General features: G+C 47.7%; 2 protein-coding genes and 1 long non-coding RNA gene across 3 annotated transcripts; all 3 read right to left on the bottom strand.

The window, feature by feature from the left end:
- Nucleotides 1-431: 431 nt before the first annotated feature.
- Nucleotides 432-4,123, bottom strand: LOC125510482 (myosin-binding protein 7-like). Its single transcript, XM_048675677.1, has 3 exons — nt 2,604-4,123; nt 985-1,034; nt 432-889 (listed from the first exon to the last, which is right to left on the bottom strand). The coding sequence occupies exons 1-3, from the start codon at nt 3,972-3,974 to the stop codon at nt 796-798; spliced, it is 1,515 nt and encodes a 504-aa protein (XP_048531634.1). The 5' UTR covers nt 3,975-4,123; the 3' UTR covers nt 432-795.
- An 11,192-nt stretch (nt 4,124-15,315) lies between these two features.
- On the bottom strand, nt 15,316-17,006 carry LOC125556631. Its single transcript, XR_007305156.1, has 3 exons — nt 16,390-17,006; nt 16,023-16,136; nt 15,316-15,753 (listed from the first exon to the last, which is right to left on the bottom strand). It is a non-coding gene; the product is annotated as an uncharacterized LOC125556631 (long non-coding RNA).
- Nucleotides 17,007-17,716: 710 nt separating this feature from the next.
- On the bottom strand, nt 17,717-21,201 carry LOC125510484 (elongation factor-like GTPase 1). The gene has a single exon (XM_048675682.1). It carries the CDS (start codon nt 20,975-20,977, stop codon nt 17,840-17,842), a length of 3,138 nt encoding a protein of 1,045 aa, XP_048531639.1. The 5' UTR covers nt 20,978-21,201; the 3' UTR covers nt 17,717-17,839.
- Between the last annotated feature and the right edge of the window lie 2,366 nt (nt 21,202-23,567).

A 23,567-nucleotide genomic window follows, 5' to 3' on the forward strand; every position in this document is an offset into this window, starting at 1 on the left:
CTCGAGAGGAGCAAAGCTTCCTTGGCGATAAGACAAAAATCACCAAAGCGTGCTTTTCTCCAGAGATGGAATGATAGCATCACACATGTATACACAACAGTTGTGTGACAACACAAAATTCACCGAACGAACCACGCCAACAGATTATGTACTAGCAAAAAGGACGCATCAGATAAAAGTAAGCTCCTACTTCCATCTGTGATTGTGAAACAAGTCCGTCACAGATTACCTACAGTGTTTCAAATGTTCAAAATGAAACCTCACTATACACTCAACTAGTCAAGTTTCTGCTCTGCTAGTGTTCTTTCTTAGCGAAAAGACAATCACCGAAGCGTGCTTTTCTCCCAAGATGACATGATAGCTTCACACATGTGTACACACCAAATCAACCACGCCAACAGATTCTGTACTGACAAAAAAGACACATCAGATACAGTTTGCACAAATGTGCAGCTAATTTCCTTGATATCAACTCATCCGTCATCAATCTGAAAGCAAGCAAAAACAACCAGCAGTCACCGCACGTCCACACGCGCACTATACAAGCATATAGCCTTTGCTGGTGAGAAAATATAAGCAAAAGCAACCCCCCAAAACCCACATTGACAAATTCTGGATCATGGCACAAGGATCCCCATCCCCTCCTGGGGCCAAAGAGAAATCATCAACAACTAAAGAATTAAAACAACACCATCTCCGCCCAACCCTTGAATAAGAAAATGTGATTTGATGCAGACTTCCCAACCAACGGCTATGTTATTTACATTAGGCAGCAGCAGCTTCTTCAGACAGGCTTTACTTTCTTCTCATGAGAGTCTTCTGAATCCGAGGGCACTTGTCCAAGAGTATGAGCAAACCCACATTGTTACTTGATAATCCAAATGTATACCTATCCACAAAGTAGATAGGCAGTCAATATCAGGAGGCTTTATTGATAGAATAAACATGAATCATGAACTAAATTCCCGCGGAAGGCTCTCATACCTGCTTTGTGATGGCTTCTTTTTTCGAGAGCAAAATAATGCGATGGCCCACTGCAAAAGATGATGATGACAAACATTAAGCTAAGGCAAGAAGCTTTATTGTCCTCAAGAATAGTGGAAATAAAGTGTAAACATATGGTGACTTCAACAAGGTGCATTCATCTCAGGGTCCAACATAGCAATATAATAAAACAGAGCAGAACCACACAAGGTGAAGTAAGAAGGCACGCACATTGCTGCTGCGATTGAACACCAAAAATAATCCTTATATACCAACCTTACAATCCAGAGGTTCTACATTACTATCCTATTTTGGCTTCGTTCTGATGTTAATTGCACCCAAATGTTGAAAAGTTATCAGAGTTAATCATTTACCAACAGCGTGATTTTGCAAAATTTTATCTCATTTTTAAAAAACAACTAGAACTAGATCTTAGAGAGGACGTCAGCAAAAACAGGTAGTACTCACGGGATAGAAACAGATTTTGCTGCCTGGCTTGCACACCCCCCCCCCCCCACGTGCGGAACACCTTCACCACGGATGCCTCATTAAATACATGCGTACGTGCATTGGCCATTGCTGATGGCACAGGGGAAGGTGAAGCGTTCACATGGCGGATCAGGGTGGTCTCATGGATTTCTGTGTGACCATCACCGCCAATCCACCATCACTAGCAGGCCTTTCTCATCACACCACCGCCTGCCCGCCGAATTCGACAGATGCTAGGACAGCAGCACGCAAGCAGGGGAGCCAGCAAACGTACAAGAGGATACATCTGTAGATTAGGAGCAGTTTCGATTCCGTCTGGGCTGACCCTACAAAAACAGGGTGAGCCAATATTTTGGCGAGAGAATCCACTGCCCTCCATTTCACCAGCAAGCGGACGTGAAATCTGAACTGCGGACCAAAATATTGGCATGGCTCCGAATATTTGGCCTCCATCCAAGTGGGCCAAAATCCTACTGGTCAATGCCAAATTTTTGGTGGGGTAACTCCTGGCTACCATCCAAACAGGACCCCCTTTTTTTGACAAAATTCAGACAGCCCTTTAGTGTTCCCCCGAAGCTTGTACATAGGAGATACAAAAAATTCTTAGTTCCACAGACACGTACTCGCTAGCACAAAGGTTATATACTCCTATCCAATTTCGGCTTCGTCCTAATTTGGAAGTTTGAAAAGAGTTGCACAAAACTAACTAGTGACTAGTGGATGGAATTAATCAATTGCCAAAACTCTGCATTTGCTGTATTTTCAGTCTCCTATATTAATTAGAACTAGGTCTTATACAGGACAGTACCAAAATCAGTTCGAACCAAGGCTAGGACAGGACATTAATAGAAACAAATTACGGGGCAAACATTCAACATCATCCCAAACTTCTAGGTCAAAACCCATGCAAGGTTAATGATATATTGTTTTTTTATATTTGAATCTTGCAAGATCAACGAATCTGCACAGATGCTCCACATCAAATTTTTAACAAACCACCAATGCTTCAGTTCCATAAATTTTCTAATGCAACCTATCAGACTAAAGCAAAGCCAATTTGTAAAGGTAACAACTGAGACATGCATTCAATGCAACGATAAGTGTCATATCAGCATAGAAGATCACCATACCTTAAACAACAAGGGCTTGGAGAATGTCCCGGCAGGTGCTGTCTTCTTGTCTTCCCTGACCGTTGTATCTGCGACCCCCACAGCTTGCTTTCTGGGCAAATGGTGGAGAACTGGAACAGACCCAGCCCCAGTGCCAACTGGAGCGGCATCTTTGGCTAGCTGTTGCGCTATCTCCCGAAGAAGCATAAGCTGAGCTTTCTCAGTGCGCATTCCCAGCAGAGCCTGGCGCATCGATTCCCGGTCAGCCTCCAGCGCTTCCAACCTCATGTATAGTGTCTTAATGTCTGGCTCGAGCGCCTCATCCTCGTACTTCTCCAGGACCCTGGCTGTAGGAGCTGCCGCACCTTGATGCACCTTGTCGATCATGTAGACCCTGTCGCTGCCGCTGCCAGAACCATCGTCGTCACTTCCCCCTTCTTCGACGCCATATCCAGCAATGGGAGACTCTGGCAACTCATCATCATCACAGAGGTGGCTCCTTTGTTCGACAGTCTCCTCATGTAACACCTCGTCGGCAGAAAATCCGGTTGTTTCCTGCCCAGCCGGCTCCAGCAATGCCTCCTCTGCATACAGGTGGGCGCCCTCCTCTCCCTCTTCCTCTTCCTCCAGGGACGGTTGACCTAGTACATCCCCATCGTGGCCGTGCTCGAGGAGGCAGATCCGGCGCTCCAGATCCGCGCCCACCGCGTCCTCCTCGCTCCCCTCCAGGCCGTCGTCGTAGTAGTACTCCCCGTTGTAGCAGCGGAGCTCGGGGTAGTAGTCGCCGTCCTCGCCCTCGCCGTCGCCCTCGCCCTCGAGGAAGCCGTCGCCGCCCTCCCCATGGCCATGGCCCCGCCCCTCGGCCTCGTCGGCGGCGTCGGGGAGCGGGATGCCGAGGCGGAGGCAGGTCTGCTGGTAGGCGTGGAGCCTGGAGCGGGCGCGCGCGAGGTGGCGCGCGCGGCGGGCGACGAGGCCGCGGAGGTGGTCGATCTCGGCGGCGTCGAGCGCCATCTTCTCGTCGGCGAAGCGGCGGAACTGGCGCAGCTCCATCTGGACCTCGGCCTTCTCCCGCTGCAGGCGCAGCATCATGGCCATGGCCTCGCTGGCGGCGCTGGCCGCGGCGAGGCGCTCCTCCTCCACCTCGCCCCGCAGCGCCGCGGCGGTGGCCTGCGCCGCCGCCAGCGCCTCCCGCAGCGCCGCGGTCTCCTCCTCCGCCTCCACCCGCGCCCCCGCCCCCGCCCCCTCCTCCTCCCCGTCCCCGCCCCCGCCCCTCTTCTCCTCGCCCAGCTTCCGCTTCACGGAGCGCCGCCACCGGACCGCCGCGGACGGCGAGGAGCAGCACGGGCCAGCGGCGGCCGAGTCGGGGTCGCAGTCGTGGTCGTCGTCCTCCATGACGGCGGCGACCGGGCCGGGAGCGAGGGTTTGGGGGGCGGGGGAGCAAATCGCAGTTCTCTCTGCTTCTCTTCTCGTCTCTTGGCTTTGGATTTGTGTCGTGTGTTTCGATTGGGGGGATCGGCGATGGTGCGTTTGGTGGTGGTGCGTGGCGTTTCGTGTGCTTTTTTGGGACGAGACTTGCCTGCTCATACATGGCTTAATTTGATTGGAAAAAAAATAAAGCCTGACCTCATCCCCTGAAAATTAGGGAGAAATGATTAGATTAGAAAAAAAAGGAAAAAAGAATAGCCGTAGGATGAAGTGGGAGCCTGAAAAGGGAGCAGGCAAGCCGAATCCGCTTTTTTGTGCGGCGTGTGGGGCTCCGAGAGGAGACAACCAAGGAGATAGCGACCAGGGAGGATTATTGTCTGGATTTCAAATGATCCAAATGAACAATCCTTTTTCTTGGGGAAAACTCTTTAACTGATTATTCGTCTTCTTGTCCTAAAGAGAGTATTTTGCACTTGCCAAATGTAACAAAAAGGATTTCTTCGCCAAAAAGAATATATTGCCGGATTTGCCTTGTATATATACCAAAAAAGGCTAAAACTCACTCTCCTGACCTGTAAAAATTGTATTATACACGTTTAACCCGCTTTTAGTAGGCTTTCTACATAGGCATATCTGTCACTGTTGCCCCACTTCCCGCCACTACTCGTTGACGCTACACGAATGGAGTTGGTCAACTTCCCCACCGCCATTTCTCATCCTCCCCATAACCTCACGTAGATTATTACTCGGCGTTGCCCTGGATTCTTTGTGGTCCTCGCCACCAAAGACGATGTTGGCGTTATCGCAAACGTCAATGGGCTTTCACACCTTTCTTTCGGCGCCCATTCACTCCTCCTTAAAAAAAACACCCATTCACCTTCCCCTTCCTAAAACGACAACCATTCACCAACTTCCGCCACACACGTGTAACCGGGGTGGCGGGAAGGCCGCCACGGGCACACAGGGAGGTGAATGACCTCCTCACACCCACTTCCCGTCGTCCCCACAAGCTCTCGCAACGTCATCCTGGCGCTGTCCCGACTCTTGTGTGGTCACCACCACCCAAGATGATGCTGATGTCGCCACCACCGCCCCCTCTTCCACATCGCCGCCCCTCTTCTCCTTGTCCAGCTTCCGCTTCATGGAGCATCACGAACGGCAAGGAGCAGCATGAGCATGGGCCGAAACTGGGCGCGGCTACAGCAGCTCAGTCGTGGTCTTGGTCGTCGTCCTCCATGACGACGACCGGGCGCAAGGGTTTGGGGATGGTTGCAAGGGCATGACCGCAACCATTAGCATGCTCCCACACCTCGCTTTCGGCGCCCATTCACCCCCTCCCCCTCTAAAACAGCACCCATTCACCCCACTCCCCTTCCTATAACGGATCCACTCTCCAACTGCTACCACCGACATGAACCGAGTTGGCGGGAACGCTGCCACGGGGATCGAGGGAACGACAAGTAGGACCAAGGGTGTGTCTACCGTCTGCCAATGCAGACCCGGTTCGTGTGTGGTGACCACAACCATAAATGGGCTCCAACACCTTTCTTTTGGGCGCCCTTCACCTTCTCATTGATGAATGGGCTCCACAAGATAGAAGAAAAACATGGTGAGCATTCTAGGGTGTCTAAAAGATAGTGCACTCTAAAAGTGTCAAAACTAGTTTCGAAGGACGGTCCTCCAAAACTATTATTATAGAAGTTTCCCATCCACAAAGTCTACTAGAGTTCTTCTAACTATCACTTGACAAATGAGAAAAAAGAAGACCATATCAACAACGGCGATAGAGGTGGTTGTAGCGTACATCATAGTAACAAGAAGAAAAGAGGTTGCCAGTGAGCATGAACAGTGGAAAGTTGTGAGAGATGAAGATAGTGAGGACCTCGCTGGACAAGGTGAGGATGGTGGAACATGAATGTAGAGCTTGTTGTTTGTAATCAATCAAGTTCGGGTGGGCCGGGTTAGCGAAGCATAAAGCATGAGTGTTCTCGAGATTTGTTTCGTCCACCGCAGAATAAGATAAGCACATTATGCCATGTACTCCCTCCGTTTCAAATTACTTTGTCGCAGGTATGGATGTATCTAGATGTGATACATCCATACCTGCGACAAGTAATTTGGAATGGAGGGAGTACAATGCAAGGTGTTGAGGGAGGTGCTTGTGGAAATGCGGCGGTTTTTCCGTAGGCATCGGTGCTGAAAATAAAAACCGGTTTATTTAAACAAGCAGCTCTGTACATGGTCTTAGAGGTTAGAAATAGATGTAGTATGTGGAAGATCAGTTTAGACCCCACACCTTTTTTAGTTCCTGTGAAATAAGATTTATATTTTTTTTACGATAGCCTTTATGTTTTACTTTTCCTTGTAGCGATACGGAAATCAGCATGGTCATCATTGAATCGGTGGATAGTATTGGACCGACAGGTGATTTCACATTGTGTCTTCCTTAGAAGGCCATCTTGAAAGAGATTTTTTTTTTCTGAAAGAGTCCTTAGAAGGCGATGGTCTTGAGATATTTATATGTATTTTTTCTTCAAAAAGAGATATTTATGGATGTTGAGAGCTGCAAGTTTTAGGCCATGTTTGGCGCTGAGGTGGATCATTTACATCTTCCTTTTTGGGGGTTATGATTTTAGTATGTAATCTACATAAAGGTAAAAATTACATCCCTAAAAAACATAATAAAGAGATGCATAGTTAATGTAGCTGTATAAACATATCCTTCCTATTTGATATTTTAGCAGTTTGTTGGATATGTTACTGTTTGCCAAACAAGGACACTAACTGTTGCCCGACTATGTTTGTACAACAACCTTTCAGCTAACTTCATCGGTATTGCAAGTTGATCATGCATGGTAAACCGATATCTTTGTGCTTCTCATTATGAAACAGATTATACAAACTTACCCTGGCCAGCTACAGAAGTGAACGCATTTCCTAAAAAAAACTACAGAAGTGAACATCTGGCAGCACTGTGGTCTAACGAATTATTATTTCATACAGTACTATATATATGGTCTGCCCTGCAGAATAAGCGGAAAATCTATGGTCAATGGTTTCCGGATTAATTGCGCAGGGATTTAATCCTGTGCAGGAGAAACTGCTCGTAAAGGAATGCCGTTTCAACATGGATATCAATCAGGCAGTTAATAGGGACAGCGATGAAGAAACGCATGGTCTGGTCTGACCGAATCTCCTCCTCACCGGACCCGGGAGCATGTACGTTTGGCCACGTCCAACAAGGTAGCAACAGCCGTGCATAGCATAGAGATGAGCGGCAGCTGTCAGGTTATTGCTAGTGTACTACTTTGATTCATCCAGCCGCTGAGTTGAGTTGAGCCCTGCACGTTGGGGTTGGCCGGGCGATCAGATTTGAGGTCGATGTATTGTGTAGAGAGAGACGTGCTCCCACTAGGGATGGGATGGGATGGCGATCGCCGTGTCCTTGAGCTTATCTCCGCCGGACGGAATATATGTTGGGGAACGGACGGATAGCGGTGTCGTGATCGGCCGTTCTGTTCCAGTGACGTTGCACGGCGAGCACGGACGGGACCATGGGTACATACTGTACATCTGAATGGATCGCCTGATTGGCTACAGCCAGCCGCCCGAAGAATCGTTTGTCGAATGTCGCGGTTCGTAATTTAGCGCGTCTGTGCTCCTTATCTACCTTGTGGCGATCTACTCTATCCAGCGTGGTGTAACTCCGGATTGCTGCACTCTTTGTGATGTGATGTTACGTGATCAACAAAGAGCGCCATTTTCTCAAGGAAAAAACGTAGTACGCTTGTCTCGCTTTCTGTAGGAATATATATAGATCCAGCACAACTCTGTCGGGGGGCCCATTGGCAGCACTGTAATGAACTTGTCATGATTAACCGACAGATCACTCGGTCGGTAAGCTCCACTCGGTCCCATCCCGCCCTCGATGCTGTTTGTTTGGAGTACCTGCGTAGTACGTTTCCAAGTCGGATTGTGGTTTTATGTACTTTTGGCCTACTTGTTTCGAATCGGAGAAGAGGTTGGTCCATGCATGCATTGTCGGCGACACGTTACACTACACGTGGGCGCGCGACAACGCACACACGTTCCCAGCGAAGCCATCCATCTCTTCTTCTTCTTTTTCTTCTTCTTCTTCTTCTTCTGGGATGCTTCTTTTGTCGCTGTTGATTGACCGGCAGACGCGACACTGGAAGCAAACGGTTGGTCCATCACGTTGGGTTGGGTCGTTCTTTTTATCAGTGTAGCTGGCAGCACCCAGCAGGCGTTGGGTCATGGATTGATTTTCTTGCCTGCCTGCCTGGGCTCCTTCTTTCGCCACTCACGCCGGCCAACAATCTTTCTTGGAAAAAACTCCCGCTTCTCCCTCTCCAAATTCTCCCAAGACGGGCCAAGTATTCGTCGTTCAGCTAAAAGCAACAAAATGATGAAGGAGGAGCCATCGATCAATCCAGCAGCCAGCGAAAAAGAGAAGATGATTCATACCGAACGGTCAGGCGCGCGGGGCCAAACCAAACCAAACTGTTTGCCGGATCGCCAAAGAGAAGCCAGCCAGCCGGCGCCGTGCTCGTGCAGTGCCGGCACCTAATAACTGACCACGTCCATCGCACGTCGGGTTGCTTGCTGCCCTGCTGAGTCGGCTTCCATCCGGCGTGGCCTCCTCACGTGCTGCTGCCTCTGCTCTGGATCCCCCCAACCAACCCAACCAGCAGAGACCCTGGCGCGTAACGTGCTTCTGCCGGACCAGCCACCTCGTTGCTGCTCCTGCTGGCTCCGTGGCCTCGACGGATATCCCAGTGCGGCCTGCCTTGGAGCCGCAGGCTGAGCTGCTGCGCTCTGAGTTTCTTAGTATAGCTTCCTTCCAGCTTGAGGAGACGACCCAACCTTTGCGTGATGTCATTAACTTTATGCAAGGTTAGATGTTGCGGATGAAAAAGCTTTATGAAGCGTGTTGAGGCTGCATTGGACGAGCTCTCCAAGGCGCCGCCTGTGTTGAATACTGCTCACGTATTGCGCTCTTTGGTTATGCCCGATGACAGCTTTGAGGTCGAGAAGGAAGCCGAGCTTCATGGTCGTTTCTCCCCTCGTGCTAGAGCCTGTTTGCCGGTGTCAGCCTCTGAGGGACTAGACAATGACGTGGTTGTCACTCCGGTGCTGCAAATCATGCCTGAGCTGCAGGAGCTGTATGGGGATCCGGTTCTGCCTCTATCCGTCGAACAACTGAAGGTAGACCCTCCCGAGATCTTGATTGTGGCTTTACCGCCATCATCACCCCTAGAGTCTGGCCAAATATTTAATGCCGGGGGGTGTGATGATTTGGACATTGCAATCTCTGGCTCGCCTAAGTCCATTGGGTGTTAGGCGCCAGCCAGCCTACCTCTCGGTGTCATGGAGCGTGGAGTTTTAGATGTTGATGCCCTTCCCTCGTCTGCGACCATCGAGCAGGTGATGCCTATGAGTGGCATGACCATTGAGCCAAGTGTGGTTGCACCTACTCCAAATTCAGATGCTCTCTTCGCGAAAAAAACTTTGTGACTTGCTCGCTAGTGTGGAGGTTGTTAGACCTGGTTTGGGCAGGTCGATTGCTTGCCTCCTGACAAGGACACCATTAAGAGGCAAACAAAAGAAGATGGGCAAAGGCAAGAGAAACGCCATAGGCAAGACATCTCTGACTGCTTGATGGATGATCTTCAGTCTCTTGGCCCATCCTTTGGGATTGGGTTGTTGTGGCCGGGTTGAAAGGTGTTTGATATCTTCTGTCAATGTGTTCTTGTCAGGGTTCACATGGCGTAATAGCAATGTTGAGCTTTGTGGATGTTGTGTAAACAGAGAGTCTGGCAGGGGTTGCCTGTGCGGTTGTGGGTTTCTTGTCATGTGAGTAGTTAGTTTGTGCTCCGTTTGTATTGGTTTTCGCCTGGTTTTCCGTTAATTAACTAGGCAATTCTCTTCTTTTTAATTAATCGATGAGGCAAAAAAAAAGCCTCCGTTAAAAAAAACAAATTAGAAAAAGAAGAATATTTCTGTTTTTCTCAATGGATGTAAAGGAACATAAGGTCCAACTACCCGACTGTTGGTAATAAAGTTTTTACTCTATGGATCTGGATGTAATTTTTATTATTTCGGGTATTCGTTGTACTGCCATGATTGAAGATGAATAGATCGAAAAATTTCTCGCAAAAAAAAGATTTTATGATTGTATGTTTGAACAAGGGCCATATAGATGCCAAATAATAGTTCCTCTCCTACAGAGAAACATACGATGTAACCAATGTTCAACAAGGGCGATAGAGGTGGTTGTAGCGTGCATCATAGTAATAAGAAGAGAAGAGGTTACCAGCAGGAATGAATAGTGGAAGGTTATGAGAGATGAAGATAATGAGGACCTCGCTAGACAAGGTGAGGATGGTGGAACGTGAATGTACAGCTTATTGTTGGTAATCAATCAAGCTCGAGTGGGCCGGGTTAGCGATGCATAAAGCATGAGCGTTCTCGAGGTTTGTTTCGTCCACCAAAAAATAAGATACAATAAGCACATTATGCCATGTACTACAATGCAAAGTATCGAGAGAGGTGCTTGTGAAATCGAGTTGGTTTTTCCTAAGGCATTAATTGTTGCTTAAAACAAAAACCGGTTTATTTTAACAAGCACCTCTGTCAGCACCATGCATTGTACATGGTCTTAGAGGTTAGAAACAGATATGGTGTGTAGAAGATCAATTTAGAACCCACACCTTTTTACCCCCCGTAAGAAAAATGTTTTTTATATTTTACTTTTCCTTCTAGCGATACAGAAATTGACATGGTCATCATTGAATCAGTGGATAGAATTTGGACCGATAGGTGATTGCACATTGCGTCTTTCCCTAGAAGGTGATTTTGAAAGAGATTTTGCTTTTGAAAGAGTCCTTAGAAGGCGATGTTCTTGAGATATTTATGGATTTTTTTGTTCAAAAAAAGATATATTTATGGACGTTGAGAGCTATGGGTTTTAGGATGTCCGATATGTTTGGCGCTGAGGTGGATCAAGATATTCTCCTTAGTTTGTACGGTTTTTACATCCTTCCTTTTTGGGGTTATGCTTTTAGTATATATATAATCTACATAAAGGTAAAAATTACATCCTTACTAAACATAATAATACACGTGTACTGTAGTATAAATACATCCTTCCTATTTGACATTTAGGAGTTGGTCGGATATGTTACTGTTTGACAAACAAGGACAGTAACTATTGCGCAACTATGTTTGTACAACAACCTACCATGTGGCATATATAGTAAGCAATCTAAACTACTTAAAAAAATGTTTGTACAACAACCTTTGAGCTAACTTCATCGGTAGTGCAAAATATGATCATTTGCATGATAAACTATAGCCAGCCAGTATGAAATACAGACCGGAAAGTGAACATCCGGCAGCACTGTGGTCTAATGAACTACAGTATACTATTATGATTTCACACCATATACTAACTTTACATATATATGTTCTCCCCGGCAGAGTATATAAAAAGAAAAGAAAATCTATGGTCAATGGTTTGGGGATTAATTGCGTGGGATTTAATCCTCTGCTGCAGAAGAAACTGATGGGAAAGGAATAGTACCGTTTCAACATGGATATCAATCGGACAGTTAATCCCGGACAGCGACCAAAACGCATGGTCTGACTCTGACCGAATCTCCTTGATCTCCGGGCCCCGGGAGAGCACCAAGTCCAACAGGGATCAGCTGCAGCTGTCAGGTTATTACTGCTTTCATTCATACACTGTTTAAAATAGTTCATAGCAAGTTGTTTAAAATGTCTTATAAAAACAAACGGAGGAAGTATGCTTTTATCCCTCCTTCCCATATTGTTAGGCGTATTAGTTTTAGCACGAAAATTAGCACACCAGTTGAGCCATCATAGAGGAAAGCATCCACGACTGAGGAAAAAAAAGGAGGGAGGCATGTACGGTCTCCTTTGACCACGATCTCTAGGTGTCCATAACTACTCAAGAGAGAAAATTGGCTGCATGCGTCTTAGGCCCCTCCCAATGCTTCACCTTGAACAGATGTTAAGGTTGTCAACTAAGCAAAAAAGTCTGATGTGGCATGCTACTCAAGAAGAGAGAGAATAGTATGGTGATCCCAGAAGGAAACGGTGCTAAGCACGTGTACCAAGGTGGAAGCACAATTTTAAGTCTACAACTAATTAAATGCATGAAGCTTTGCACCCAAAAGCTTAGCACCTTTGCATTGGAGACTTGAGTTGCTATGGCATTTAATAATATACTTAGCACCTTATCTAAGCACCTTTGCATTGGAGGAGGTCTTGCATTTTGGGAATGCATGTAAAACTTACTATGCCTAAAAAATGGAAAGGAGGAATAAAAGCTAATACGCCTAATGTAATATTCTTCAAACGCAAACGCGGTCCATGGTCAAGTAGAGGTTACACGTGGGCGCACAGACATTCCCATCGAATCCATCTCTTGTCTTGTGGGATGCTTCGCTCTTTTGGCATTGTTGATTGACCGGCGGGAGCAAGGCGTGTGCCCAGCAAGCAAACGGTTAGTTCATCCGTTCGATGGGTTGGGTCATTCTTTTTCGCGGTGTGGCTGGCAGCACGCAGCAGGTTCTTGCCTGCCTGCTGGGTGCCTTGTTTCGCCAGTCACGCCGGCCAAACATCTTTCTTGGAAAAAAAACTCCCGCTTCTCCCTCGCCAAATTCTCCCCAAGACGGGCTACGATTCTACCAAAGAGCCAGCCAGGCCCACGGTGGCTAAGCCACGTTGGTTCGTTCAGCTAAAAGGAGCAAATCAGGAAGTTTTTGTGGGGCTGGAAGGACGGCAAAAGAAAGCCACACTGGGTATCTTGGGAAACTATGACGAAGCCAAAGGGCATGGGTGGCCTTGGGTTTAAAGATTTCGAGCTTTTTAACCTAGCTATGTTGGCAAAACAGGCATGGCGACTTTTGCAGGAACCCACCTCTCTCAGTGCCAGACTACTAAAGAACATATATTATCCAAATGTGGATATCGTGCAAGCCTCTTTGGGGGGTCATCCGAGCCAAATATGAAGAGCAGTAATTGAGGGCCGTGACGTCTTGAAACAGGGGTTGATACGGCAAGTCGGAAACGGTGCTACTATTAACATATGGACGGATAATTGGCTCCCAAGGAAAGAAATGCTCCGGCCTTATGGGTGCATCTCGGCGAACCCACCGCAGCTTGTGTCAGAATTGATAGACCCAACTTCAGCTACCTGGATCAAGCAAAGGGTGAACGAGGTCTTCATGCCAATGGACGCAAATATCATAATGGGCGTTCCTCTCTGTACTCGTAATGTAGACGACTTCTGGTCGTGGAACTTCGAGCCCAAAGGCACCTTCTCAGTTAACTCAGCGTATAGAATGCTCTCAGAAACTAAACAACGCCGTGAGGCATGGCTTAATGGGTCACCAGGAACGTCATCAGTGCAGTCAGAGGAAGGGATGTGGAAGAAACTTTGGAAAACTGAAGTTCCTGGCAAAGTCCGGATGTTTCTATGAAGACTGTCAAAACACTCCCTACCCACCGAGGACGTGCGAGCCCACCGCCATATGACGACATCTAGCAGCTGCGGGCTATGCGGGATGCCGGATTCGTGGAAACATTCATTGATTCAATGCACAATGTCCAGATGTGTATGGGCTTTGGTGGATGAGGAACTTGCACATAAAATGATGGCTGTTAGAGCCTAAAGCGAAGCAATGGCTGTTTGCGCTTATTGAGTCCCTCACACATGACGAGTTTGTCCTCCTGTCGATTACATTGTGGTCAATCTGGCACGCGAGGCGCAAGGCGATCCATGAGGGGATTTTTCAGAGTCCTCAAGCAACACATACTTTCATCAACAGATACCGTGGCGAGCTTAATGTGATCCGCCCGACAGCAAGACAAACAAATGCACCTACTGCTCCATTGGGACCGCAGCGACCAAAGGCGCCTCCGCCGGGGTATGCAAAAATCCATATTGACGCTGCAGTACGACCGGGGCGAGGTGGGTCAGCAACAGCAGTTTGCCGTGATTCAAACGGAAATTACCTAGGGAGTTCATCCCTAGTGGTGGAGGGAGTGGACGATCCGGCTTGTCTGGAAGCTCTTGCATGCAGGGAGGCAATGTGCTTGGCAGAGGATCTTCTTATCAACAACTACATTGTGGCCTCCGATTGCAAGCAAGTTGTCTGTGATATAAACTCGGGTAGTAGAGGGCAGTACGGTGCCATTCTGTCCGAGATTAGTCTTCGAGCTACCCTTTTTCAATGCATTTTTTCCTTTGAGTGTCGTGCTGTAAATTATGAAGCATATAGTCTAGCCAGATTCTCTCTTAGAAGGGGACCGGGGCGTCATCTGTGGCTTGGCCAACCCCATGACCCATCTTGTATCCCACTTTCTGTGAACTTTGATTAATAAAGCTGGCTTAATCCTCAAAAAAAAAAGCTAAAAGGAGCAAAAGGATGAAGGAAAGTGGAAAGCGGAGGAGTGGCCATCCATCAATCCAGCAGCCAGCGAAAAAGAGAAGATGATTCATACCGAACGGTCAGGCGCGCGGGGCCAAACCAAACCAAACTGTTTGGCGGAACGCGGAAGAGAAGCCAGCCAGCCGGCCGGCGTCGTGCTCCTGCAGTGCAGGCACCTCCGGTTGCTGCCTTGCTGCTGGGCCGGCGTCCTCACGTGCTGCCTCTGCTCTGGATCCCCCAACCCTAACCCAACCAGCACGGACCATGGTGCGCAACGTGCTTCTGCCGGACCGGTCACCTAATTAACCGGCGGCGGCACGACAACCTAATTAACCGGCGGCGGCACGACAACGTAGGAGCGCCAGCAGCACGACGGGGTCTTTTCTTTTCTGACGAGGATGCAGAGAGGGCACGTTTTTAGTTGACCACCCAACAATGGAAAGGAAAACAAACTGCAGTGACATTCTGCTCCTGTGACAGGATCCAACCTTCTCGGCACCATGCATCCTGTCATTCCCAAGACTCCCTTTTCTTTAGGCTTCTCCAATAAGCTAGCTCTCTTCACTGCTCAAAAACAATGTGGCCGGGCCGCAAATGTGACATTCTGCTCCTGTGATGCGCGCCGGCGTGACGCTGCTTGCTCCGGTGATGCGCATCGTCTTCTTGCTTGGTGCTGCGTTTCCGCCGCCGCCGCCGCGATCACCTTGCCCAGGCCGCGGCGGTGGCCTGCGGGAACGGCCGATCCCGATTGGATCGGGGTAGAGGATGGAATTTGTTTTTGGGAGGAAGCTTTCTTTTTTTTGGAAAAAGACTAGTCTAGCGTCGTCTTTTGTGAACCCTCACGCCACGTCATCAAATGCGGGCCTCGCATGTCATAATCACGGTAAAAATACCCAAATAGACCAATGAGTGTTTTCTGCAAAATATTTGACCGACTCCTTAATTATTACATGAGGCAAAGCTTTGCCTTCGTTTCAAGAAAAAAAAATTGATCAAGAATCCATGGTTTCTGGAAGGAAAAAATTGTAAACCGGTGTTTTCTGCAATTTACTCATTTTTTCAGTTACCTGACATTTAGGCGCCCCCCTTAATCATAACATCATTCTTATGCGTTGGTGATCTCAAACATTTACATAGTTTGCAGCATCCCTAAGCTCCCTTGGGTTTGCAGCATCTGTGACCACCATATTTACCTGCCTCTCGGAGCACATTTTGGCAGGCCATCGGCTTTGTACATAGATAATGTAACTATTATGCTGAGTGTTTGACTGTAATAAACACATAAAAGAACAGTTTATAGTCAACATATACTAAAACCAGATGGTGCCAGGGGCAGAAACTAATAATTTTTGTACAAGGCAATAGATGGTAGCTCGCCGCAAAGCTACTGGTACTGCTAAAACATATACTTGTATGTACATGAAGAATACCACAACCATTGCAAAGGGCTAAGCTGAATCATGGTGATGGTAAACTGACAACGCTGGAGTCTAGGCGCCAAAAAGGGAAAAATCAGGAGGAAATACGACAATCTCACCTTCTTTTTGAAGATGTCCAGACGAAGTAACTCAGCGACAGTCCTAAACTAAGCACCAATTGCAGTAGCACTTTGGTATGGAACTGGGATGCTCTCGACCACACGGACTTTATCCTGCAATCCGACGACACGGAGCCCACAACTGAATTAGCTATTATCTGACAAACTGAAAGAGGAAAAACGGGTCAATCCATCAACAGCTGAACCAAGAGCAACATACTTCACATAGAATTCAGCGATCCCAAGGAGATCTTTGTTAATAAACTAGCGGCACGCAGTGCTTTCACTGAATCCCCTACAGACTACAGAGGAGGGCAAGGAACGAAGTATAAACATGTACTAGTATGGAGCAGTGAGCAATGCATACCTGAAGTCTCAATGTGGTCATGACTGCGGTAACCCTAGTACAGTAGGTCTTAACCAGAATGCAAATCCGGTTTCTGTCAAAGGAGCTGATGGACAATGGATTGTTTCACTCCTGTGTTCTATGTAGCTGTGGTCCTATCAAGGTTTCAAGGAAAATCGTGGGGCAAGTTTCCTCCTGTTAGAGCTATAATATCCATGGTTCACTCACCACACAAGACCACCCTGCTCTGATAATGGCTGCAATCACAGACAAGACAACACACGATGCAATCAGTTTATACAAATCAGTGGGGTTTCAGTATAGACTTCTCTGCTAAGCTGCAAGTGCATAAACCCGCAAAAAGAATACATGTGAGTAATAAGATCAAAGAACTGCGTTCAAACTAATTCTAGAGTGCGGTAGCTCTCAGGTGAAATGCCTGCGTTGATATGTAACCATCATTGGCATGTGGGGTTCTCAGAGATGGCATCTTTAGTACGATTAGGAATGCTTATAAAATGACATTATATATGTCTTGACTCCACATAAATTATACTAATGATATGCATAATCAATAGAAATTTGCAGAAGAACATACTGCCAGCATTTAAGTGGTAGGTTGCTATTTAATACTTCCTCTGTCCGGAAATACTTGTCATCAAAATGGATAGAAAGAATCTTTCTATCCATTTTGATGACAAGTATTTCCGGACGGAGGGAGTACATACATTAGATATGCAACAGATGAGGCATAGCTTAGTCTTCACTAAAACTCAGTTATACTAGTGATATAATGCGTACTTCACCAAATATATTTGCACTTGTATCAAATAGTCACAAATGAACAGAATGATGAAAACACTTTCCTGCTTATTTATCTCACCTCCACAATCAAATGCATCATCGAACCCATAAAATTACCATTCTTCCATTGTCAGTTTGTCATAGATTCACCTACAGTCAGGAGCTGCAGCAGCTGCACATGCCCCTGAACAAGTACAATAATACAACACCAGTAATTCCTTCCTGGTACAAAGAAACCATCTCACTACACAGGCCATAGGATGTTCTCCATAGGTTAGTAACATACTTATCTCTCTCCAAGGTTTCATAAGTGAATGAATGCCATAGAATAAGCACCAAGACGACAGATAATAACATATATAAACTGAGCCATGGCTGATCACAACCAACACCGGCAAAGACAATGTGAAATTTGCGATTCTCTAATATATCACAACCAACTAATAACATAACAGACAGCTAAACATTCTCTAATATACTGTATCACACATGTGACAAAACAATCCAGTAATAATTTCTCGAGCAAAACATACACCAGTAAAAATGAAAAATAATCAAAGCCATATGGTCACATAGATTTCATATTTGATAGTGTCTTGTATTGCAGTTTTACCAGCACAAAACCGGGGACAATGATACAGTTTCCCTACCTAACAAAAAAGTACAACTATGTTTTCCTAGAGAGAGTTCGCTGTTTCGTGCCATGCTCCACAACTTTCTCTTCAACATGCAATCCTTTCCTCCGCCTCACAGAATTCATAAGCTTCTTAGCCAAGTTTGGCCCAATGCTTGCCCCATCTCCAAATTCTTCAATCTCCTCCTGTGACTTTGGGATGAAAAAAGGGTCCTCCTGAATAGCATCCCAGTGGCTAAGAACAAGCAGCGCACTGGCTGCACCTGATGTTAAGGTCCTGAGCTGACTAGAAAATCCAATGCTCTCGGCAACAGGCAAGTAAGCGTGCACTGTAAATACTGAAGTCCCTTCTTGCATCTCTTCTTTCAAAATCTTCGCTCGTCTCCTACCAAGAACTGCATATGTTGAACCTAGTTGCTGAGTCGGGGTGGTCAATTCACAGAAATACATGCCTTCGACAAGCCTTGGGTTGTTCTGAAGAACGGCTGCTCGGCATGCTTCTTTAACTGCAGTTATTACTTGGCCACTGAAGATGTTGTATTGATCAGATTGATGGGCAGCATCAGAGTTGTCAGCAAATATGTAAGGCTCAATGATAAATGCCAGACCCCACATTGGTTCATCACATAAAGGCCCTGCATTCGTGGCAAACTGAAATCCTGAAAGAATGCTGTTCCTTAGTGCCACAGATTCTAGATGTAACGATTCAGGAGTATCTGCTGATGATTTAGTGCTGTCAGGAGTATGGTTAGCTTCAGCATCAGATCCACTCACAAACCCCAATCTCTCAGAAAAATCTGCTCTACCACGCACAAGAATACCTTGCCTTCCATCTTCCATGGTTATCACACCATCACTTGATTCAACATCAGGCAAGAGAAGGAAGTTTGGGCCAACCTGCCAAGGACCCAAGGACCAGATCCTTTTGAGGTACCCAAGCCATGTCTTTCTACACTTCTGAAGTTTTTCTTTATCCACTTGCTCAGAAATGGCTTCCAATTCACTGTCTATGGCACTGACCATGCGCTGCCTAAGCATCGCAACAGAATCACAATCATCTTGAGAAATTTGTGGGTTTAACATTACATTCCTCTTTGCTGTTTTCCCCTCCATTATTTGACCAAGCAATTGATCACTTTCTTGGAGGACCTTGGTCAGAGCATTGGGAAGCCTTAGGACCTGAACTCTCACAGTGCATCTCCCGTTTGGAGTAGTCCTCTCAACAAATGCATGCGGAGCCTTCAAGCCTTCCAATAAGCCAGCACCTTCTCCTTCGATCGTCTCTTTAAAGGAGACCAGGGGGTCCGAAACGACCAATTTAACCTTTGCAAACCTTTCCTCCAGATCCTTTTTGCACCGCTCCAAATGAACCTCCCCAGCTGCGGCAAGGATATGTTCACCCCTGTGCGTGACAGTGTACTCAACAAATGGGTCTGCTCGGTTAAGAAGCTTGATCCCTTTAACAAGAGCTCCCAGATCCGTCGGGTTGGCGGGCTCAATTGCAACCTTAAGCATCGGAGACACCTGGAACATCATACTTGAGAAGGGCCAGCAATTCTTGGTGGATGACAATGTGGCACTCTTCAATATATGCTGCCCAAGGCCCTGAATTGCAACCACATTCCCAGCACTCACACTGGCAACTGGCCTCAAGCCCTGTCCCAGCATTTCATACAAGTATTGCAGCTCAATCTCCTGTACATGCTTCTGCACTGCATCCCCTTTCAGTGGATCGTACAATGCCGACAGCACAAAAACCTTCTGCCCTGCATGAAGAACCCCGCTGAACACTCTCGCAAATGCCATAAAACACTCCTCTGATTCACTTGCATCCTGGTGGTTCAACAACTCACCGTGCACCCCCTTCGGTGGTAACATCTTACATGGCACCGCAAACATCTTGGACACATACACCACCACCGGTGAATCTGCACCCGCGTCACAGGTCTCCACACATCTTCTCACCCTCTCTGCCTCCAAGACAACCTCAGCGCAATCAGCAGCATCCTCTGCTGCAAGCTCCCTCTTTGGCATAAGCCTTGCAACCCTGGCCCCTTGAGCGACAACAGGGTCAGGAGTGCATTCGACCACCATTGCCATCACTGCATCTGCCAGCGGCAGCCACCGGCTCATCACAGACTGCAAAACTAACTTTGGGTCCTTGTTCTGCAGCTCCCGCTGCGGAATGTTCAATTTGAAGTTGTTAATGACCTTCTGAACTATCTCCCCGTCCTGCCCCAGCACTCCCTCATACAATTTCCATAGGGGCTTCAGAATGAACTCCACAAACATGGGCTCCCGGTCAGTACCCTCCACCGCCTTCTTTCCCACAATCATAAAATTCTTCTTACCCTTCTTATCCACCTTTTTGTCCAAGTATCGCGGCCCCCAAAACCCTCTCAGCAAAGCAGAGGCGCTGGCGCCAAGCTTGGTGGCGTACAACTCTGCGAAGTGGTGGATGCGGAAGCCCCAGCCATCGAGGGCGCAGGCGAAGACGACATTGCCCTTTTGGGGCTGGAAGGCGTCCTCCTCGTCGTCATCAGCATCGTCCGGGAGATCGTCCGGCGAGGCTGACGAGCTGGAGGACGGTTGGTCCTCGAGGGACGCGAGGACGGAGAAGTAGGAGTGCGAGCGCAGCGCGGAGTAGATGGAGTTGACGTCGGCGAGGATGCGGTGCAGGCGCGTATAGGCCTCGGCGGGGGTGAGGTGGAGCTCGGTGATGAGGCGGTCGAGCTTGTTGAGGACGAGGCAGGGGCGGAGGCGCTCGAGGAAGGCCTGGCGCAGCGCGGCGTGGGTCTGGATGTGGACGCCCTCGACGGCGTCGACGAGGATGAGCGCCGAGTCGGAGAGGCGCGCGGCGGAGGAGACCTCGGAGCAGAAGTCGATGTGGCCCGGGGAGTCGATGAGGTTGACCCGGTACGCGGCGGGGCCGTCGCCGTAGCGGAGGAGCACGGCGGCGGACTTCATGGTGATGGCCCGGCGCTGCTCCTCGTCGAGGTAGTCCATGAAGCGGAGGCGGCCGGCGAGCCTGGGGTGGAGGAGGCCGTCGCCGCAGGAGGCCACGAGGTGGTCCGCCAGCGTGGTCTTCCCGTGGTCGACGTGCGCCAGGATGCACGTGTTGCGGACGCGCCGGGGGTCCGCCGGCAGCGCCGTGCTCTCCGCCGCCGCCATCGCGGTGGGAGGTGGTGCTAATTAACCTGGGCTAGGGGAACGTGGGGGCGGCGAGGAAGCCGGCGACGGCGACGGGTGACGCGGGTTTGGGGAGGGAGGCTGATCCGGGCGGACGGGCGGCGGCAGAGGAGCGGCGGCGGCGGCGGGGAGAAACCCTAGCGGTCGTGTCGGGACGAGGGGATTTGTCCCTGCGGGAGAGGAGGAGCGGACCGAAACGATTGTCTCCTAGTGGCAATCTGACCGTAAATACTGAATAGTTTTAGGGGCAAAGGGGTATACCGGTCGGATGCAAAGTGGCTCTGGCCCCGGTCCGAAGGAACTTGGCGCTCAAGTTTGATCCACCAAACTTTTTTTTAGCATCAGTACAGACATAAGCGCTCATATACACGCGCATACACTTACCCTTATGAACACACACACGCACACCCTATCCCTATGAGCACCTCCGAAAGACTAAGCCGGCATATCATCTTGAGATTTACGAAGTCACCGTAGGCGCCTCGTCGTCGACGGGAACGTCTCCTCCCACTGAAAGCGCATCGCCGGAAATCCTCAAATAAATCCAAAAGGGTAAGTGTATGCGCAACCCATCATGATTTGAACCCTGATGGGTTGGGGATATCACTGTCCACATAACCAACTCAATCACAGGTTGATTCGCTTGATCCACCAAACTTGGCAGCAACGTAAAGGTGCTCCTATATCTCAAAAGAGACCCCTCAAGAAAAATCTCAAAAGAGAGAGAAATAAAATAAAAACCAAAGCTTGCTTACAGGAATTTTGTCGAAAAAGGATAGTAGTTTTGTAAAAGAAAAGAAATATTTGAAGTTCTTTAGTTTGTAGGAATGGATTCCTATTCCTGTGCGAAATAGGGGGCAATCTTTGACATTTCAAAGAAAAAAATAGCCACCCTCAAAAAAAAATAGCCTAGGTTCAATGGAACAATTCTATTTTGATGATTTTTATATTTTATACTATTGGGTACGTATAAGGCAACCATACTGTTAAGACGGGATGCATCTTGAACATATTGTGAAAATCAACTACATGCACACATACAAAAATGCACTCAAAGTCATGCCTAAAATCTGAGTGAGAGAGAGAGAGAGGGCCCTTGAATCAGCTCTTAACGCACATATTCCAAATAGCTAGGAACATCTGAGGCAGCTTTTGGTCAGGTTCTGTCGGACTAGGAGAGTTTACATCGCAAACAAACTTTGTGGATACCTCGGAACCTTCTAAGAACTTCCGAGCGCTGAGCGTCCATGCATTAAGAGAGGTTGGACTTTTGGTGCAAAATCTTTGTAAACCCCGGACCTTCTGGCCCTACCTGGAACTTCCCCAGAACTTCCGTCCCTACCTGAAACTTCCGACCCACGTAGAAAATGTGTCGTAACAGTTGGATATGGGGATTAACTATAAATACCTGCCCTAGCTATAAATACCCCCCCTCCCTTCTTTCCCACGAAGAAGGTGACAACTCCCCTCTCTCTCGCATTCATTATACTTGCTCAAATTACTTGGAGATATCCCTCCCCTTTCACTCAAAATTTTTGGGAAGTGAAAGAGAAGTGCTCTATCTACACTTCCACAACCAAAAGTTGACCCACCCTAGTTTCCTTGATGGGTCTTCTTATTCTTGTAGGTTAGAGACCCCTGGGCGGTAGGAGTCCCCGGTGAGAAATCAAGTTGTGATCTTCTTCAACGTTTGTGAAGGTTTGGAGGCCGCCTTGAGGGTTACCACTAGTTGTTGAGAAACACATTCATTGCGATATCTCAAGGAGAATAGGGGTGAGTCTTTATGGTAACACCCATCTCTCCAACAACGATTAGCTTCCCTCCAAGGAAGTAACATTGGGATACATCCTCGTCTCTAGAGTCTCTAGTTATCCCTAACCCCAGCTCTTTAGTTGTGGTTTATTTTCGTCACTTGACCTTGCATTCACTACATGTTGTTGCATTCATCTTATCGGTTTTGCTTACCTCACTGTAGCGAGTTTATGCACACCTTTATAGTCCGTATGGCCTAAAGTTACTAATAATTAATTAAAATTTACAATTGTTGTTATTCATCCCCTCGGGTCATTTCGATCCTTTCAGCCACAAACATGTCGAAGATGCGGTTGTTCGAGGCACCCTCCACTTGGTCGCAACGTCGATGTTAACAACCAATGCGAATTAGGCAAGCGCGACAGCAAACTTGTGAAGGTGTGCGAGCACGAGAGGTGTATAAACAGATTCATTTTGTAGTGAGAAGGTGCTAAATGCTAAAAATCAAAGCGATAAGGCAAAAACGAGGTGACTCTTATTGCACTTTGAAGACCTGGATGATGATTTTTATAATTTGTATGCTCACGTGACACCCTGAAATATTTCGAGGATCTACACCACTATAATTTTTAGGATGGAGGGCTAGCGGTAATGTCATTTTGAGGTCTACATAGAAGAGTAAGATATAGTCAGACAGCGAGTTTATCGGTGTTCCTACATAGTAGAATTCAAACGACCTACTAGGTGTGAATGTGTGATCGACCAGATATGCACGGTGTCACACTCGAGAATATAGCTGTTCAGCAGGAAATGAAAAATA

Source organism: Triticum urartu, chromosome 5 (assembly GCF_003073215.2).
Source record: "Triticum urartu cultivar G1812 chromosome 5, Tu2.1, whole genome shotgun sequence".
Lineage (NCBI taxonomy): Eukaryota > Viridiplantae > Streptophyta > Magnoliopsida > Poales > Poaceae > Triticum > Triticum urartu.

Coding starts and splice junctions, on each gene's coding strand:
- LOC125510482 (XM_048675677.1), bottom strand. CDS start 3,974: ATGGAGGACGACGACCACGACTGCGACCCCGACTCGGCCGCCGCTGGC. Junction 1,035..2,603: donor CCAAGCCCTTGTTGTTTAAG/GTATGGTGATCT, acceptor CATCTTTTGCAG/TGGGCCATCGCATTATTTTG. Junction 890..984: donor AAGAAGCCATCACAAAGCAG/GTATGAGAGCCT, acceptor CTTTGTGGATAG/GTATACATTTGGATTATCAA.
- LOC125510484 (XM_048675682.1), bottom strand. CDS start 20,977: ATGGCGGCGGCGGAGAGCACGGCGCTGCCGGCGGACCCCCGGCGCGTC.